This window comes from Synchiropus splendidus, chromosome 10 (genome assembly GCF_027744825.2).
Source record: "Synchiropus splendidus isolate RoL2022-P1 chromosome 10, RoL_Sspl_1.0, whole genome shotgun sequence".
Lineage (NCBI taxonomy): Eukaryota > Metazoa > Chordata > Actinopteri > Syngnathiformes > Callionymidae > Synchiropus > Synchiropus splendidus.
Window position 1 is genome coordinate 15,513,247 of NC_071343.1, and position 20,225 is coordinate 15,533,471.

At 45.2% G+C, this 20,225-nt stretch overlaps 3 protein-coding genes and 1 pseudogene across 5 annotated transcripts in view; 1 reads left to right on the top strand and 3 right to left on the bottom strand.

Moving 5' to 3' along the window:
- Positions 1–4,948, top strand: part of ptprna (protein tyrosine phosphatase receptor type Na) — a 12,636-nt gene extending 7,688 nt beyond the window's left edge. The window contains exons 14-24 of one of the 2 annotated variants that reach the window (XM_053876565.1): positions 289–498; positions 623–889; positions 954–1,101; positions 1,239–1,312; positions 1,455–1,532; positions 1,626–1,745; positions 2,771–2,937; positions 3,516–3,569; positions 4,017–4,081; positions 4,203–4,276; positions 4,368–4,948. In XM_053876565.1, the coding sequence (XP_053732540.1) occupies positions 289–498; positions 623–889; positions 954–1,101; positions 1,239–1,312; positions 1,455–1,532; positions 1,626–1,745; positions 2,771–2,937; positions 3,516–3,569; positions 4,017–4,081; positions 4,203–4,276; positions 4,368–4,439 (1,329 nt within the window). In that variant the 3' untranslated portion in view covers positions 4,440–4,948. The remainder of the gene's footprint in view (positions 1–288; positions 499–622; positions 890–953; positions 1,102–1,238; positions 1,313–1,454; positions 1,533–1,625; positions 1,746–2,770; positions 2,938–3,515; positions 3,570–4,016; positions 4,082–4,202; positions 4,277–4,367) is intronic. The other variant, XM_053876566.1, reaches the window with a different exon arrangement.
- dnajb2 (DnaJ heat shock protein family (Hsp40) member B2) lies at positions 4,379–10,924 on the bottom strand. Of its 2 annotated transcripts, XM_053876569.1 has the most exons (11): positions 10,482–10,921; positions 9,744–9,823; positions 9,442–9,551; positions 9,221–9,274; positions 9,021–9,137; positions 8,849–8,923; positions 8,635–8,764; positions 8,403–8,473; positions 7,768–8,049; positions 6,260–6,326; positions 4,379–6,191 (listed from the first exon to the last, which is right to left on the bottom strand). In XM_053876569.1, exons 2-10 carry the CDS (start codon positions 9,806–9,808, stop codon positions 6,298–6,300), a joined length of 933 nt encoding a protein of 310 aa, XP_053732544.1. In that variant the 5' UTR covers positions 9,809–9,823; positions 10,482–10,921; the 3' UTR covers positions 4,379–6,191; positions 6,260–6,297. The 2 variants fall into 2 exon arrangements, with proteins under 2 accessions (XP_053732544.1, XP_053732543.1); XM_053876568.1 differs by lacking the exons at positions 4,379–6,191; positions 6,260–6,326 and having other exon boundaries at positions 6,369–8,049; positions 10,482–10,924.
- A 762-nt stretch (positions 10,925–11,686) lies between these two features.
- LOC128766131 (tubulin alpha chain) lies at positions 11,687–14,489 on the bottom strand. The gene is made up of 4 exons (XM_053877541.1): positions 14,398–14,489; positions 13,081–13,303; positions 12,866–13,014; positions 11,687–12,789 (listed from the first exon to the last, which is right to left on the bottom strand). Exons 1-4 carry the CDS (start codon positions 14,398–14,400, stop codon positions 11,812–11,814), a joined length of 1,353 nt encoding a protein of 450 aa, XP_053733516.1. The 5' UTR covers positions 14,401–14,489; the 3' UTR covers positions 11,687–11,811.
- Positions 14,490–17,400: 2,911 nt separating this feature from the next.
- Positions 17,401–20,182, bottom strand: LOC128766273 (tubulin alpha chain-like; annotated as a pseudogene).
- Between the last annotated feature and the right edge of the window lie 43 nt (positions 20,183–20,225).

Sequence of the window (20,225 nt, forward strand, 5' to 3'; positions counted from 1 at the left end):
CTTTGTGGCTCACGGATCCCAGGTGCTATGGCAACCACCGCCACAGGTGCCATTAACCTATTTCTGGTCCTGATCCAGGCCTTTAATCAGCAGCGCTATCTCCAATAGTCTGAAATGAGAGTGGATGAACAGTCAGATGCCCTTTTCGGCTGAATGTCAAACATCGCCGTGGAGAAGAAAAAAAAAACATTTTACAGAGATGGAAAAACTGGTGAACCATGAGTTCGATGATAAATAAGCAGTCCTCACTGTCAGTCAACAGCTTGTTTTGTCCTCGGTTTCTCACAGAGGACGGTTTCCAGGGGTCTCCCTCATGTCAGCAAGGTCTCCCAGGGCTCCAGCGGAACGGTCATCACCCTTGTTTCCATGGCAGTCGTCGGCGCTGTGTTGGTCGTGGCCACAGCCATAGCTTGTGTCAAACATCACGCACAGCATGTGGCCAACGGGAAAATCGGTCTGGGGCCAGAGGGCGGGGCCGAAACCCACTTTGACTACCAGGTAGGACGCTCCTCATGGCTTGGGTATTTGAGATAAGACATGCTTGATAATAAAGCCCCATGAGATATTTACTTATATTCTAATACAAACTTGACCAAAAAGTCTGACTGAATGATCTGCTCAGGAGCTGTGTCGGCAGCACATGGCTTCCAAATCGTCTCTGTGTCGCCAGGACTGTGTGGCCGGGGTCAGCAGCGGAATGGCCGGCACCGCGATGGGCCCGGGAGCCGGGGGTCGACGGGGGACTGACACCTCCAGGGTCAGCAGTGTCTCATCCCAATTCAGTGACGGACCCCAACACAGCCCGTCGTCCACCCACAGCTCCACCCCGTCCTGGAGCGAGGAGCCCGCTCAGTCCAACATGGACATCTCCACCGGTCACATGATACTAGTGAGCCAGTGCGCCTCCCCTGACTGTATTTCATTGTCAGATTTAACACGGTCATCTCCGCCAGGCCTACATGGAGGATCACCTGCGCAACAAGGACCGTCTGCTGAAGGAGTGGGAGGCGCTGTGCTCCTACCAGGCCGACCCCAGTTCTGTGGCCGTGGCCCAGTCACCCAGGAACATGGACAAGAACAGATCAGCTGACTCCCTCCCCTGTGAGTCCTCTTGTCATTTCTGTCAAACTCCTCTTGCTTAAGTCGTTTATTTTCTCTTTATTTATTCAATGTATCTTGCTTTTTAGTATCGCCTCATAATTCAGATTACAACTAAATGTACAACTCCTTGTTTTCAGATGATCATTCTCGTGTGAAGCTGAAAGCCGAGATGAACTCCAGCAAGCAGGATTACATCAACGCCAGCATCATTGTACGTCTTTAACACTAACATTCAGTGTAGTACTGCAGTACTACTACATCTAACACATTTTATTTGAAACATGCTCAAATCCTAAAGCAGAAAAGAATGGCATGAACTCAGGCTTCATAGATTCACTGTACTCTCTCTTCAGTTTGACCATGACCCGCGACAGCCCTCCTACATCGCCACCCAGGGCCCGCTGCCTCACACCGTGGCAGATTTCTGGCAGGTCAGTGCATCCTGTCAGGCGCGACTCCTCATACAAGTGATGACACCTGATGTCTCGGCGCCACTGACCATGTGTCTTGCATTCACCCCACAGATGGTTTGGGAGAACGGCTGCACCGTGATCGTGATGATGAGCGCGCTGGCTGAAGACGGAGAGAAGCAGTGTGAGCGCTACTGGCCCGATGAGGGGTCGTCTCTCTACCACATCTACGAGGTTGGACTCTGGGATTTCTGCTCGTAATATTATTTTTATGATGCATGTGGAGCTCTGCGGAGGAGGAAACTTTAACCCCCCACCACTCGCTGTCAAATAGCTGCGCATCATGCAGCTGTGTGAGCTTTATTTCACACACAACTATACGATTCAACAGGATTTTTACGAAGTAGATATATCAATCTATCTGTAAGTTTTATCTTAACATACAGTTGACAGTTCAGCTCTCCTTAATTACAACTAATGTTGACAAGAAATGTCTTTTATTTGCAACAAAAACATGAAATTCCCCTGAAATTCATGTGCGGCAGGGGATGTTTACATTTATTTACTGCTTTATTTAGTGTAGGTCTTGTTTTTATTGTTATTATTGGAGTTAAACATGGCCCTAGCCTGCATTTTTGACTTTTGTGATGTGTGTGCTTCAAGTGCTGAACTCTGATCCCATGATGTGTTGGTACCACATTGTGAGGTTGTTCTCCTTTCATTTTTATGCCTCACCTCGAGCTCCAGAACCTCTGGAGATGTGAAGTTCTGACGTCACATTGGATGTGATGGGATCAGAGAGAAAAGCGTGAAAAATATTGATTTGATCTGGTATAATATAGATATTTCATTTCCTAATACATTATTTTTTTGTGAATATTTCGGCGAAGCACTAGTAAAACATGACTCCCACTCCTCCACGACAGTAGATGGCGCAGATGCGCTATCGTATGTCATGCCAAGATGGCCGACAAAATAGCAACACCTGCCCAATGCAACCTTCTTGGCTTCTTAGTTCGAAAATAAACATCGAGCTAGGATGTTTTCAGGATGTTATACGTCACAATATTGTGATGTCATGATATATCATGTTCTTAATTGTGTTGTGACCCAAGTATCGTGATGCATATGGTATCGTATATTCACCCCCTAATCTGAGCGTTTCAAGATCATATCAAATATATTTTTAATACTGGAAACTCGAGGGGATTTTTTTAATGGCGACGAGATTAGAAACGTTTCACTGTCGTCCTTCTCAGGTGAACCTGGTCTCCGAGCACATCTGGTGTAAGGACTTTTTGGTGCGAAGCTTTTACCTGAAGAATGTACAAACCCAAGAGACAAGAACTTTGACTCAGTTCCACCTGCTGAGCTGGCCGGCCGACGGCATCCCCACCTCCACCCGCCCTCTGCTGGACTTCCGCAGGTATTCATGTCCTCTTTGAGCTTATATCCAAATATGATGAGAAAAACAAAGACTTTTTTTACGTTCTTAATATGACCATGCATAAAACATACATTTCAAGATTGTTTTTTCATCTGAATTTCTCGCAAAAATATCCCGCTCTTTTCACCACTCATCTCATATTTCTGTCCTTGTCGTCTGGCCAAACCTATCACCCCCCCACGTTTGCTCCGTCCATCCCTCCTCCGGCTCTCTGTCTTCTCCGCTCTCTCCCTCTCTCCCCGTCTGCAGGTTGATAGGTTTGCAATTTAACATCTCCCAGTGTCATTTTTGGGGTTTGCAGCTAGTACTCTGGCTCCAGTTGCATAGTCACAAAAATGAGCATTGGCAGGTGTGAATGGCGACTTGCAAAAGAGGGACAGTGACTCTTTCTGTCCTCTTCTTTCCCATCATCTTTCACCACCGCATCTTTCCATCTGTGTAACCCAGCGTCCATCTCGTGTCACCGTGTGCTTGTGTATGGTCTGAAAGTGTATCGATCATAATCAAGCTGTCTGTCTCTTTGTCTTTCTCTGCTGCTTGTTTTGAATGTTTTCCAGGAAAGTTAACAAATGCTACAGAGGTCGCTCCTGCCCCATTATCGTGCATTGCAGGTACATTTCTACCGTCACAGCATGAAGAGAAATATTTATTTATGTATCGTAGAATATACTTTATTGCCATTATTTATCCTTCATTTCACAACAAATGGGTAGATATCAATGTACAGTAATGTTTTGATGTTAACATGAATAACCTGAATTATTGACACTACTGTTACTGTTAATCCAGTCCATTTTTATCATATACAGAATTTAAAATGTCAGTAATGGATATTCTATCTTGTTTTGTCACTGTCGCACAAGTAAATACTGTTGTCACTCGCTTGTACCATGGAAAAAGCGGTTGTGTTTCAGGGTTAGAGACGTTTTATTAGAATGTAAGCAACTAAACCATTAAAGTGAAGCGTGTGCGAGGAGGCTGCTTCTGTGTTGCACTGAGGTTACTGAGCCAGTCCAAGGTCTGTGGAGTAAGTGTGTGTTTCCTTGTTCCCACCGCAGTGACGGCACCGGGAGAACCGGCACCTACATCCTGATCGACATGGTGTTGAACCGCATGGCTAAAGGTGAACTAGCCAAACGCTTCAGGGGAATATCTGAGACACACGTCGACCTCAGAGACACAACAAACACCCCGGGCAAAAGCAGACAAACGCCTTCCACCAACAGGTCTTTGTTTTTCTGCAGGAGTGAAAGAGATTGACATCGCTGCCGCACTGGAGCACATCAGAGATCAGAGACCAGGTTTGGTTCGCACAAAGGTACGTCCCTGTCCCTGCTCATGCACACCCCCTCCCCCCCACCCCCTCACCCTAGCCACAAACCATTGATAGAGATTCCACTCTGGTGCAGGATCAGTTTGAGTTTGCGCTGACGGCCGTCGCCGAGGAGGTGAACGCCATCTTGAAAGCTCTCCCACAGTGAAGATGCACCGAAGAACTGGCTTTGAAAAGCGATTGAAAAACAGACACACCCCCGGGACGCAGAGTTTTATAATCAATGTATATAACAATTCAGTCATACTTGATCTTAAATCCAGCATGATTCTTTCCACAACGGCTCAGGTTCCTGATGAATTCCTACAAACTCTGCAAGACACTTAAGATTGTCAGTAAAAAAAAAAAAAAGAAAAAGACTGGTGATGTATCACCATCCCGGCGCCGTCTAGCTTCTCATCGCCCCCAAAGTTTTCAATTCGCCTTATTTAACAGCATCGTCTGTCACTTTGAAGCTGTTGGTTCTTTCTCCGTCACTGCGTCAAATCGTCGTATTACCTTTGATTGATGTGTGGTCCATGTAAATAAGTCACCCAAACCAGTGTCTTGAGTTCATGTAGCAGACAAATATCTATAAAAATGTATTTTTGACCTCAGAAGAATAAATCTGTGATGTGATGCAGCAAGAAACTCGTCGTCTTTTGTCCAGTAGAACAAACATACCGTTTAAATGTCATGAACAGTAACATGCATACCATTCTGCTGATACACTGATTCACTGATACAACACAACGAGCCCACACATATGCACCCCACACATCATACATACTTATACCGTCTAAAAAACAAACTCCAGTAAAACACTAATAAAAACACAAAAAATAAAAAGCATACGCACACTTTTGACTTCCATTGACTTTTTTGCTTTCCTTAGCCTTTCACCCAAACCAAAGGTGAATCCAACACAGGACTCTTCCACCAATTTATAATTGTAAATCAATTTGAAATTTGAATCCTCAAATTGAGGCTTAACCTTGTGGGGACCGCCAATAATGTCCCCACAAAGCAAAGAAAGGGAGGTGTGTTTCCAAGAATCAAGGTCCCCACGAGTATAGCTAACAAATGCGAACAGCACACCCTGCCTTAAACCAAGCTCATAGCACATCTCAACACACACAAACCAATCCTAAAAGTGAATACAAAGCAAAGTCAAAACACACACATCCATGTTTTTGTGTTTTTGGGGACATTTCATTGGCTTTCATGCTTTCCCCAGCCTCTCACCCGAAACCTAACCATCCAAAACACACGGCTAACCTTAACCAGGACACTGAACCTAACTTAAAATGCATTATAATGTTGAGGTTATTTTGAAGTTTTAATCCTCAAATTGTGGCTTAACCTTGTGGGGACTGGCAAAGCATCCCCACAACGTCCTACACATGTTCGCACACACCAAACCCTCCGTGAAAACATGCCCAGCCAGATCTACACTAGAAATAAATGAACTTAAGAAATGTAGTTGTACAGAATGAATCGAGCTGAACACACACAGGGAAATACACAAACACAACACATAAGACAAATCCCATCCACTTAACAACACACACACCGAAACTGCATTCAGCTATGCACAATGCAAGATCAAAGCTTAGACCTACACTAAAACTAGGTTTGAAAAATACACCTGTGTTTTCACCCATACAAACGAAGTCCTCAGAACACATAAAAACAAACATACAGTGACACAGTCTGGACTGTGTGGGAGGGGGCGTGTCCAACATAAACACCTACCGTTTCATGCCCTGCAGACACACAAGATGGAACTGCAGCATTTGCTGTAACGCCAGTCTTTAATTCCAGAAGCAGATATATTACTCATCTCATACATTAACATTAAATACATCTGAAAGTGTCTTCAGACTGAAGCAGCAGCAGCAGCCACATGTTGACCTGTCACCTGTCAACAGAGACAAAAGAGCGTCACATAAAAAGGCGTTTGGCTTCTCCAAGTTCTCACTGGTTTACCTCAGAAGGGGGCGGGACTGAGAAGCAGCAACAGCCAATCAGCTTGTGAAAGCCTCAAAATCTGAGTCTGCAAAAGGAAGGAGCGATGACTCAGCGTTACATAGGATAAACAATAGTTATTTATTTGCACATTTAACTATTAGTACTAGACAGAGAGTCATTGGTAAATATCTTCAGGGAATTAATTTATTAAAAAAAGTTTTGTTCAATTGTTTAAATACAGCACATTATTGTCATATATTTTTCTTCATTATATTTTTCATCTTTTATTAGAATTTTCAATCAATAATAATATAAAAAATATATATTACTGAGACACCAAAACTAAAATTGAGCCATTAAAAAAGTCCAATATAACACCATGTGTTTTGACTTGACTTTTTTATTAACAATCTCATTTTAAGAACACATATATACAAAAAAAACTACTTTCTGAGACAAAAAATCTGTCATCAATAACAAAGGGAGCACGTCAGTTTTCGTGAGTCAAAGAAAAACAGTAGCGTCCAACAAGTGCAGCACAAAACACGGACACGTTCAGCTTGGTGTTAGTAGCAGAGATCCGGCACCTGAAGCGTCACTGGAGCAACACATGCCACAGATATAGTCACAGCTGAAACATTCACGCAGGCTTTAGTGTCCTACACCACACCATTAAGGCTTGATGCAGTGAGCGTTAGCACCTTTCTTCTGAGTCGACAAAACACCAGATTGGTGATCACTGGACTGGAAAAACTTCAAAATCAAGTGTCTGCATTAAGGTTAGAAGACGGAAGTGAACGTCTGTTTTTCATGCAATTTGAGGCTGTTGTTTATATGGCACAAGCCGTAGGAACTATGGCTGGCAGGTTGAACCTCTGTGAGGCTCACGATTGTTTGGCAATAAGAGTCGTTCACAAGGCCGAGACAGAAGCTCCTCAACAGGGCTGGAAACTCAAATGAGGTTTCGTGCAAACACCCACGGATGATTTCCAACCACCAACTGCATGTGTTTTTGCTCTTATGTACAACAGAAGGTGCACGTGTTACATTGATAATATCAATACTTATCCCGGAGTTTTGCTTGAACTGCCCTTAAATACTGATCATTTCACTTAAGTTAAGATTGCACTCGATCGCCACATTATTAAAGGTGATATTTCGACATCTTGGAGGTCACCAGTTGGAGCCTCAAGGTTAATATTCAGGTGGCCATGATGACCCCACACAAGCTCATGAGCGTGAGCATTAGCACAGCGTGCAGCCGCACTTGTTTTTCTTCTTCTCCACTGTGTGGTTAGTCTGAGCGCCAGAGTCAGGATTGTGACCTGGGGCATGTGCCTGGTGCTGTGGCGTCTGTGAAGGAGGTGAGAACCCTGCTTCCCTGGTCACCTGTCTCTCCCTGCTCCTCCCACCCCCCGACTTCTCCTCCGTCTCCTCCACTACCTTCCCGTTCACAGTGACTTTAGTGCGCCTGACTTCGTCAGTGTGGACCCTGGTCTTGGTGTTTTTGGCCCCTCCCACAGCACCTGATATGACGTCGGTCGCGGCCGCCCTCTGTTCCGCGTCCATTACGGACAAGCTGTAGGCCAAAGCCATCTGTAGGTCTTCGTCGTCCTCGTCGTCGCTGGCGCCGCTGTAGTGGTAAAAGGGGGCGGAGCTAAAGGAGCGAGGCGTGCCTGCGGAGTGGAGGTTGGGCCGCGATCGCTCTGAACCCGCCGGTAATCCGTCAAATAGTTTGGGCTTCTCCTGGCTGGGAGGCCCTTCTCGTTTGCTCAGCTCTAACGCCAGAGCCATCTCATCCTCCACCCCTGGAAACACAAGGAAATACTGTCACTGTAATACTGTAATACACTGCGACACTGAACCTGCTGAGTAACGACTTGAAAATTACATTGAATTAAATTAACACATACAAGTGTATGTATATACAAGTACAGTTGGCTTATTACTGAAGTTATTATGACTATTATACAATATTATATTATTATAAAATCAATTGCCATTTCAATAATTTAAGTGTAAAATAATTTGAATATATTATTTATTATTATGAGCACTTCATATCAATGGCACAGAACATTATGATTATCATACTGAATCTGACTTCACTATTTTACATTTCATATTTCCCCCTCCAAATCACAGAACTATTTTCCCTCACCATTGATCAGAACTGTCTTCAAGATCCCGTCCTCCTCAATCTCCGTCCGCTCTTGCCCGTTCTCTTTAATCCTGCAGAGAAACAAAGAGTCCGATCAAACACAAGCTCATTCTTTCATCCCGGGATCAGGCGGCGACAGAGCTTATGCCAGCTACAGTGGGCGACGGGTCAAACAGGAAGTGACACAGCAAATGCCACACCACATCGATGACAACATAAAAACTTCACAAACTTCTTTGTGGTTGTGCGTTTGCCGTTGACAATGCGAGTGGAGGTAGATACGGATTTGAAGTTGGACCCTCCGCCGCCGAACCCGTCCATCCCGTGGAACCCGCCCAGGCTGGAAAAAGAGGTGAAGTCATCTGCATCACAGGAAAATAAGAGAAGGATTAACCATGAACCACATCACCATGAGCACAGAAGCTCAAGCTGTTTTCAGATCTTACGTCCGGCTGAAGGGAAGGAGAAGAAGCGGCTCGGGCCGAGACGAGAAGATGGGCCACCGAAGGACGACAAATCATCTATTGAAAAAAAATAAAAAATGTAATCTCTTCCTGTTTTTCTTCAGCTACAATCCTTGCATAAATCTCCTCTTAAAGCACACAATGGGTGACTCACCAAAGAAATTTGCAAATGGATCCTGGTCACCAAAAAAGTCCCTGAACACGTCTTCTGGCCTGCGGAATGTGAAGTTGAATCCTGGGAAGTCTGAAGGGAAGTCTGAGCTGGAGCTTTCTAGAAGGTTTCCGAGGAGAGAATGTGAGCAAAACGAAGCCAATGTTACCAAAGATAGAAGCAGAAATGCGAGGCTCTCTCACCTGCTTGTCTCATTCTGTCGCTCCCGTATCGGTCATACGCGTTCCGTTTACTGCCTGTGAAAAAGACACAAACAATACGCTTGACTTCTCTTTAAGCAGCTTAGATCTCAACACTTTGACAATATTAGCCATACTTAAAACAAAATACACCAAAAGTCTGATCATATATATCAATGTTTACATGCTTTAAATGCACCTGGAACATAAAAGACATCACTTACTGTCTGACAGAACTTCGTAGGCTTCCGCGACTTCCTTGAATTTCCTCTCTGCTTCCTCCTTGTTGTCTGGGTTTTTGTCTGGATGCCATTTTAGGGCCAGCTTTCTGTATCTGGGCATGAAATGTAAACACTGTGGTTTCAGCAAAGAGCATCTTTGTGAATGAAAGTGTTACTGTTGTCCTTTTCCCTGGTCTCACTATACTCATACATCTTCTGCACAACCCTCAAATGACTCGCTGATGCTCCTGATGTCCTCCCTGAAGAAAAATGCGTAAAAATACATGTGAACCCGTAACACTTACGCCTTCTTGATTTCATCCTGCGTGGCTGTTCTGGACACACCCAGGATGTTGTAGTAGTCCACCATGGTGACCTTATTAACCTGCAGAGGGCAAAGACACATCAGATTTTTTTTATCAAGAGAGGCATATAAAACCTTCTTTATCACCACGATTACAGGGAGTTGACATTAACCTACGTCATTTATAGGGAAAATTACAGTAAACTGCGGTAATAAAAAATTTATGTTTATTTTGATTCAACTATTAAAGATCAACTACACAACCCTGTGGTACTCCATTAATAAGTGTATAAACTTCCCCTGAAAAACAACACTAATAATAAGGATCTAAAAAAAAAAAAGAAGAACTAGTACAGTTGTATAACTTAGCTAAGGACCTAGGAGGTTCGACCCAAAAGTGGGACCAAGTACCTAAATATAAAGCAGAACAAATGTCGGCTGGCGAGTTGAAAACGTAACGGGATATTAACTGCAACAGTGATGAGTTTGGGGGTTTCCGACCTGAGCTAGGTCCCCTGGCCTTAACCTTGGGTGCCCTGTAGGGGGCAGTAGTGGACGCGGGGTTATTTCCAGCTATGTGACATGACGCGGGGTAAAACTACTATAAACACACTCAACATGAGTAACAGTTACTTCAATGAATGGCGTTATATGCAACACTGACATTCGTACTGAATTTCAATTAAAACATGAGACTTCTTTGCAGTGAAAACTCACAACTTGTCCCCACCGGACCTACCTTCCGACCCTAAACTCTCCGCGGGGATCAGCAGTCGTGTGTCCGCCGCTTCGTGACCAACAGCCCGGTCGTTAGTCTTCGCCACGACCGCTGTCAAAACGTATATGAAGCACTCCTCGCCTCCGTCTGGTTTCCGACTGTCAGGGCCGCTGGCCCGGCCACAGGTCTGAAAACGACTCGTATGACGTCACCATTGGGCCAGGGAGAAAATAGAGCGTCTAGAACTTGCTCGTGTTCGCAAACGTCACTGGACCCGCCCGTGCTCGCAGCCCGCCTGCTCTCTTCGACCGTGCGGCGCAGTCATTTCTGGCTTCACTGAGCTAAGTCTCGTTTTCTAAACAGCCACTACCAGAACCAAGTCAGACATGAAACACAGCTCGGTCTCTTGTTTACTGTAAGCGGCGCTGACTTCACATAATCCTGCTGCGTAGTGCGACGCGACTCATGACTGACATCTGCCGGCCGGGAGACGTAACTGCAGACACCTGTCTTCATTTCAGCCTGTTGCAGGTCACGGTCGCATATTTACTCAACAGAAGCGCTTTAAACGCATAAAAACAAGGAACAATAGACACGGATAAAAGCTGCTGTTATTGCTTTGATCATGCAGTACCTCTTATTTGGCAGTGGCGAGCCTATCTGGCACAAATTGAATATCTTGTTGAGGTATATACTTCAAGAGTCAGGTGTTCAATAAACGATGAATAGACATTTTCCAGATATATTCACATGGGTGAGTTCTTTTCTGACTTCCCATCACAAGGAGCAGGATTTATTTTCTATTCACGGCATTAGTGATCACAATTGTTACTTTGACCCCCTAAAGTGTAGAAAACAATACTTAATGTTCTGAAACTAACTTAGTCAAAGATGTTGTCAGTATATTTATGAACTACTGAACACTCTCCAAACACATGACGAAGAATACAAAGCTGGTGTTCAGGGTTCCCTCTTATTCAACACACACATTCAAGTAGCAAAAACAGTGCCGTTAGAGTTTCTGCACCTTGCTCTTCAGAGTCAAAGGTATAGATTAAAAAAAAAAAAAAAAAAACCTACGTGACCCAGATTACGAGTGTATGATGTAAGTAAATGCTTCAAGGCCACAAGTGCAAGCGTCTACAATTGTTGGGTTAAATATTGACAAATGATGACTTGGTCACCCACAAGTCAACTGTAAACGTGTCTAAAGTGGGCAGCACAGACGAGTGACAAGCAACTGCTTTGCAGATACCTTTATTGTTTACATTAATACTGACAAACGCATGTCATCAGAACATTGCTCATCCAATCATTTCCACGACATGGAATGGTGTCGCTGCAATGCTGTTTAGTACTCCTCGCCCTCTTCATCCTCATCTCCAATGCTGTCGGTACCAACTTCTTCGTAATCCTTCTCCAGCGCTGCCATGTCTTCTCTGGCCTCGGAGAACTCTCCCTCCTCCATCCCCTCCCCCACATACCAGTGGACGAAGGCCCTCTTGGCGTACATGAGGTCGAACTTGTGGTCCAGGCGAGCCCAGGCCTCGGCGATGGCAGTGGTGTTGCTCAGCATGCACACCGCCCTCTGCACCTTGGCCAGGTCTCCTCCTGGTACCACAGTGGGGGGCTGGTAGTTGATGCCCACCTTGAAGCCGGTGGGGCACCAGTCCACAAACTGGATGGTGCGTTTGGTTTTGATGGCAGCGATGGCAGAGTTGACGTCTTTGGGCACCACGTCACCGCGATACAGCAGGCAGCACGCCATGTATTTACCGTGACGGGGGTCGCACTTCACCATCTGGTTGGCCGGCTCGAAGCAGGCGTTGGTGATGTCAGCCACCGACAGCTGCTCGTGGTAGGCTTTCTCTGCAGAGATGACCGGGGCGTAGGTAGCGAGCGGGAAGTGGATACGAGGGTAAGGCACCAGATTGGTCTGGAACTCAGTGAGATCCACATTCAGGGCGCCATCGAAGCGAAGGGAAGCCGTGATGGAGGACACAATCTGCCCGATGAGCCTGTTCAGGTTGGTGTAGGTGGGCCTTTCGATGTCCAGGTTCCTGCGGCAGATATCGTAGATGGCTTCGTTGTCCACCATGAAGGCACAGTCAGAGTGCTCCAGGGTGGTGTGGGTGGTCAGGATGGAGTTGTAGGGCTCCACCACAGCAGTGGAAACCTGGGGAGCTGGGTAGACGGCGAACTCAAGCTTGGACTTCTTCCCATAATCGACAGAGAGTCGCTCCATCAGGAGGGAAGTGAACCCAGAACCAGTGCCTCCACCGAAGGAATGGAAGATCAGGAACCCTTGGAGACCAGTGCATTGATCCGCCTGTGAGGCAGATCACAAATCACTCAACAGCAGGCCAAAACAGACACTCAACCCAAAAACGTCACAGGCCACTCACCAGTTTACGTGTTCGGTCCAACACCAGATCAATAATCTCCTTCCCGATGGTGTAGTGGCCTCTGGCATAGTTATTAGCAGCATCCTCTTTTCCGGTGATCAGCTGCTCCGGGTGGAAGAGCTGTCGGTAGGTTCCTGTACGCACCTCATCTGAAGGACAAGCGCAAACGTAAGACTGACAGGCAACATGTAAACAGCAGATCTACCAAGTCACACCTATGACTGTGGGCTCCAGATCCACAAAAATGGCTCTTGGGACATGCTTCCCTGCTCCAGTCTCACTGAAGAAGGTGTTGAAGGAGTCGTCCCCTCCTCCAATCGTCTTGTCAGAAGGCATCTGGCCATCAGGCTGGATCCCGTGTTCCAGGCAGTACAGCTCCCAGCATGCATTGCCCATCTGGGCGCCGGCTTGGCCCACATGCATAGAAATACACTCACGCTGCAAAGAAAGAGGGCGCACCTTAGAAAAGTTTGCTTTTTAATCCATTTAAATGAATCATTTTAATTCCGATTTAGATTTTTTTTCTTCATTGTATTTTTATGCATTTATAATTTAGGGGTACAATATGATTTTTAGTGCATTGAATTATAAAATGAATATTTCACATTCAACTGGCATCTTTTTTTCCCCTGTCAAGTTTCACTCGCATAACTGATTTAAAAGTGTGCAGTTTAGTTTTTAAAGCCAATCGTTTGGACAGTTCTAACTCAAACATAAATAAAAGGTTTGTTCACAGCGTTATAAAGTGATAAAGTACATGAGCTTATATGATATGAAATACCAAAATGACATTGTTCCTGAGGGAGGAGAAAAACCTTCACTTTGATAGTTCTTTATTGATCAATCTCTGCCAAACATCAGCACTTTCATCAGGAAAGGGCGGATCAATAGACCTGAAGCAGAACGTAATGCATGAAATTGCAGAAAGGCCATGGCTCAGCAAAAAAAAAAAAAAAAAAAAAAAAAAGTCCCATCCTGAATGGACCCCTCCCCTCCAGGCCGTGGCTCCTCCCCCATCCTGCCTGCCCGGCTGCAGAGGGCCGCGCAACAGCCCGGGATGTCCACTCCCTCCCGCTTCATCTGACTCACACTGAAAACTCTTTACTGAAAGAAAAAAAAATGGCTGCCAAATCCGTTATGCTGGCCAGACCACTCCTCTTTTCCATCCATCCATCCATCCATCCCCCACTGCCACGGTGACTCCGACTAAACCCCTCTTAAATGAGGAGCACCAACACAGACAGTTGAGGATTCCTGATGTTAGTCCCGTCCAGCTGCAGTGCTGCGAGTGAGGCCTGCTGAAGCGGAGTCACCTGACCGGGATTAGCTCCGGGTACAGAAGTCAGTGAGTCACATGCTACTTCCCGCTCCACGTCAGGCCGCTGTAAACTTTTATCACATCCTCACAGCTCACCAATCTCTTGGGCAACACTGAAACCCCGCAGCACATTTCTCCATCAGTCACCAGAGAAGCGTAACTCGGAAAGATAAGGCCGCTTGAAAACTACGTCACCACCTGAGCGGTTACTCACCATTTTGTCTGCTTGTCCTTCGACTCGTGTGGAGGATTCAGACGGAAGAAAGTAGTGCAGAGGCGGGGAGAGGCTGCGCTTTTATAGGCCGGGATGTGGAGGAGGGGGCGGAGCCGGAAACCTCAGCCAGCAGCTGCAGAGGAAATGAGCGCGAGCGCTAAGCGTGAGTGTGCGTTCGTGTTACCTGTTCACTGAGCCCCTCGGAGCAGCGGCGTCACTGCCCGGAACTCTGGGCGCCACGGTAGGACGCGATCAGGGGCCCTTGTTGAGCACATCTGGCCACTCCAATATATTTTTACACAGTGCGCAGGACTTGGAATACCTCATTCCTAACCTATACTGGCAAACATATCGATTTTTAAAGTGCAGCCGCTACTGTCTACATGCAATAACAAATGCTTGGGATTAGAATCGGAGTCATATGAATCGTTTATGTGATATAAAACTATTTTTCTTTTGTTACCGCCCCTTCCTGCACCACTGCGACCCGCCTTTCCTGCACACCTGCCGCCGATCAAGCCTTCTTCATGGACGGGCAAGTTATCCTTCATTTAAGATGAGATCAGTACAAACACTTCCGTGCTTTGTTTGGTGTTCCGTGCGTTCTCCTTCTTGTTTAAAAATCAATATTAATGCATCAAGTATTTTAAATTAGAATTGTTTTCTGTTTGTTTTAATGTGATCGAGCTTTAAATTATTATTCTGTATTATAATAAAAAAATGTATTTTAACTATTCGTTCTCATGTTATGTCTTGCCATGTGACATTGTTCTTTCAATTAATTCATTTATAAATTAATAGTTTTCGTACTCCACGGCATATTTTGCTTTCACTCACATTGGTGATTTAAAAAATGAAGAATTTCACGTCCTTTTTTTCCAATATTACTTAATTAATTAATTTTGATTATATATATTTATTATTTTGAACCTTATGTCTTTGTCAAACTTTTGCGTACTGATGTGTCGTTTAAATATTATAACAGTATATTTTTCCATGACAGATTTTGCTTTGTGAAAAGATGAAATATTTGTCCTAAAACAATAAATGAATCTGGCAAAATGTTGACCTTTTTAGCAGGTCTTGTTATGCCTACTACTCTGACAAATTTCTACCATGTATTTTGGTCTGTGTATTTTGGGTTTATCTAAATGTTTTATTACTTTATTTTGTTTGTTTCACCTGGTTCCCGGAACAGAAGTGAAAGAAAGTGTGGCTGAGGGGAATGTGTGACTTAACTGTTTATTTGTAAAATACAAATAAATAAATATTGTATTATAGGTTGTGTTACAGAAATTGTCTATTTTCCACATTTACTGACTGTGTTTGCTACAGCAAGTCAGACTCCTCCATGTGATCATCCTCCCTTGTCACACTTCTCCACATGTCCTCTTTTTCCTGGTATCTCCAACAGTCTTCCTTCACCATCACCCCTCGCCACGTGTCCTGTCCGTCACACTGTCACATGTCTTTTTAGCTTTGCTTCAGTAAATTTCTCAACAACACTCACAAGAAGGGGAATATTGCGACGAGCTGCAAACTTCCCAGATAGACCCTTGTCAAGCATTATCCAACTGCCGACACAGGATTTCAAATTTGCCCTTGAATAAATTCACAAATATATATACTCGTCTCCTGATGCTGTTTATCTACCCGCCCTGACAAGAAACGATATGCTGGTTCTGCATGTCTCTGGAAACTTGCGGTGTTTTCACAGCTTTGCTGTGATCACAGAGCAGTGATTCATGGATAACTGGGATCCTATTGTTGCTGTTAGGCCTCTGTCTGCGAGCGAGCCGGACAAACAACACGAGTCAGTGGGCCAGTGGGTAATTTTCCCCCTCGCTCTGACAGCTCAATGCCATATAGAATAGACATAGCAGCTCTTTCATAAGGCACATTCCTCATGTAACAGGATAGCGGGGGGAGGTGCACAAAAGGGAGGGGACTATTTGGACAAAGAAGAGATCTCACGAGGTTTAAACTGATACAGTGACTTTTGTTACTTTAAGTATGTCTGGTTGAACTTGGTAAGAGCAAACATAAGTGTTGATTCTGGTATTGGGTCTTTTAGTTGTAGTTTAACTAATGCTCTGTTTATTGTACAGTACTTCTACATACCTCCTGCCATGTGCTACACAAGTCAAACTTTAATTCCAATGTTCTGTTGAAGCAAGTGGTGCTTTTGTTTTGAAGGAACACTTGCCTCTGGTACAGAACTTCCTGTGATTGTGTTTCCAAACTTTGTCAAAGTTGATTACCAGCCTAAAAGTGATACAGTGTTTTAAAGGGACCTATTATGGTCTTCCATGCTTGAAGTTGATTCGAATGCAAGCAGGATAAAACAGAGCATGTGGAGAGAGACAGCAATTTTCAGATTTGTTTTCACTATTTTTATTTTACTGTGTAGCTGCTATATCAGTATGTAAGATTTAAATACTCAGGAAATTGCTCTCAAGGTGAGTCTTGAATTCATTTGAACGATGATGATGGCTCTGAGGTATTTCACCTCTGAAACATGGTCGACATAATGGCCACAAACATCCTTTCACGGCCTACAAAATGGTTTGATATTTTTCAATAAAGTAGATTACTCCATTGATATGGTGACGTTTCATTGGTATCATAGATTTAACAAGTAATTTATTTGATTGACTGGTGTTTGGTTGTAGTACATTCATCCTATAATAATTCTGTAGCTGTGTTCCATTTGTGCTTGAAGAGTCATTCAAACATACTTAAATAAGAAATTAATATATAATACAAAAGTTTATTTTTAGGGATCAATTCAAAAGCTTCATAACCTTTCATAACTAACTGGAATGTCATGTCAAATCAATTGAATGATGACCAGCCATCTTGAAACAGTAATGTATAATTCTCATCACATTTAATTGACATTGAGCTGTGGCCAGATGAATGGACAGCTACAGGGTTGATGCTTTATGGGCTTTTTGAGAAGCTCCACAGTTTCACAGCCATGCAGTTGTTCATTCCGCAGTATCAATATTCATCTCCTTCATCCTCCACACCTGTGCAATCAGCTCCCACTTCTTCGTAATCCTTCTCCAGCGCTGCCATGTCTTCTCTGGCCTCGGAGAACTCTCCCTCCTCCATCCCCTCCCCCACATACCAGTGGACGAAGGCCCTCTTGGCGTACATGAGGTCGAACTTGTGGTCCAGGCGAGCCCAGGCCTCGGCGATGGCAGTGGTGTTGCTCAGCATGCACACCGCCCTCTGCACCTTGGCCAGGTCTCCTCCTGGGACCACAGTGGGGGGCTGGTAGTTGATGCCCACCTTGAAGCCGGTGGGGCACCAGTCCACAAACTGGATGGTGCGTTTGGTTTTGATGGCAGCGATGGCAGAGTTGACGTCTTTGGGCACCACGTCACCGCGATACAGCAGGCAGCACGCCATGTATTTACCGTGACGGGGGTCGCACTTCACCATCTGGTTGGCCGGCTCGAAGCAGGCGTTGGTGATGTCAGCCACCGACAGCTGCTCGTGGTAGGCTTTCTCTGCAGAGATGACCGGGGCATAGGTAGCTAGCGGGAAGTGGATACGAGGGTAAGGCACCAGATTGGTCTGGAACTCGGTGAGATCCACATTCAGGGCGCCATCGAAGCGAAGGGAGGCTGTGATGGAGGACACAATCTGCCCAATGAGCCTGTTCAGGTTGGTGTAGGTGGGCCTTTCGATGTCCAGGTTCCTGCGGCAGATGTCGTAGATGGCTTCGTTGTCCACCATGAAGGCACAGTCGGAGTGCTCCAGGGTGGTGTGGGTGGTCAGGATGGAGTTGTAGGGCTCCACCACAGCAGTGGAAACCTGGGGAGCTGGGTAGATCGCAAACTCAAGCTTGGACTTCTTCCCATAATCGACAGAGAGTCGCTCCATCAGGAGGGAAGTGAACCCAGAACCAGTGCCTCCGCCGAAGGAATGGAAGATCAGGAACCCTTGGAGACCAGTGCACTGGTCCGCCTGTGAGGGATTTGTAAGTTTATCGTTTGCTGAACCATAACAACCTTCAAGTTCTTTACCAATTTACGAGTTCGGTCCAAAACCATATCGATAATCTCCTTGCCAATGGTGTAGTGGCCGCGGGCGTAGTTGTTGGCAGCATCCTCTTTTCCTGTGATCAGCTGCTCCGGGTGGAAGAGCTGACGGTAAGAACCAGTACGAACCTCATCTGGGAGGCAAAACCAACAGTTTCTCATCGTCAATTGCATCAATTTCAAGAGCTCTCTGTGAACGACTCAAGAAAAAGCACACACTCACTGATGTTTTTTCCTTGCAAACATCAGTTCCTATGCTTTGTATCAAAAAGTGACCTGATAACCCACTTGGGCACATCCCACACGGGTATTTGGTGTAACATATGTGGTCAACAGAAAAAAACCCATGATGACTGGGAGGCACTGACCTATGACCGTGGGCTCAAGGTCCACATAGATGGCCCTCGGGACGTGCTTTCCTGCTCCTGTCTCACTGAAGAAGGTGCTGAAGGCGTCGTCCCCTCCTCCAACAGCCTTATCTGACGGCACCTGTCCATCGGGTTGGATACCATGTTCCAGGCAGTACAGCTCCCAGCATGCATTGCCGATCTGAGCCCCAGCTTGGCCCACATGAATGGAGATACACTCGCGCTGTAGAAAGTGAGCAGCACCGATCGGTTACACATGGTGTCTGGTTCCTCTCTATGGAAAATAAAGCAGGCTTTGCTGCACTTCATTAAAATTTCAACATGGAACAGTGAAATATGACTGACTGACAAAAACATCTTTCCATGACTCTCGAAGCTGTGAAACAAATACAGAGGAATGAAGCTCACCATTCTTCACGGCTCTTCTCCAACGTTCAGGAAGCGAAAGAAGATGTTGTGCTAGCGAGCGTCGTGTCGCCCGCCTCTTATATAGCAGCACCGTAAGGTAAACTGTGATTTGATCTGAGCGGTAATCAGAGAACCGACTGATGAAACCGCGATAAGATGCCACATCAGACAATGCAGAAGGAGGTCAACACCCTAGTCATTGTGTGAAAGTGTGTGAGTGTAGCAGTGTGTTGTGCTGCGAATGTGATTCCACGTTCACACACTCACAATTCACATGGCACCAAAGAAGGTTAACTATTATGTTTGGATGCAGCAGTTTCGATTGCGACGCTTTTATATACCATTGAAAGATTTGGTAATACTAGCTAGATCATTTAGAAAAGTACATTCTACACTGACATTTAGTGTACTTTCCCTCATTCTTCTTTGTTTTCAAATAATATGAGCTTTGATGTAAACAATAGCCGTCATGTTAGACTAAAGACAATGTTCGTAGTGAAAATAATTTGAACTTCATTGGGCGCAGGATGGATGCTACATTTATGTTCAACCTGGTGAGTAGCACAGGGAGACAACAGTTCAAGCAAGTAACAGTTTAAGTATAGTGCAAGTGAACTGGTTTCAACCAACCCCAAAGGCTCATTTAAAGCACCTAAAATCAGGCCGCCCAAATTCTCATAAGTTTATACCGTTTCCACTCTCCAGTCAAAGCCTATTTTTTCCCACTAACTATTCATTCACTCATTTAAGTTGGCCTCCCGCCTTGAATAGACCCGTCTCCCTCTGCCAAACCACGTCAACCAACTCGCTTTTGTTGAGGGAGCCACTTGTTGCACTGCTAAGCTAATGCCTCAGAACTACTTGACCAGAACCACCTTTCAGAACCATGCCTACCGTCCTCATCTCTCCTCCAGATGCCTTAGTTTTCAGAAAACTGAGATATTCCATGAGCACCATGTCCCATAATGCACTGCAACAATTGAGGTTTCCAGAAAGGCAC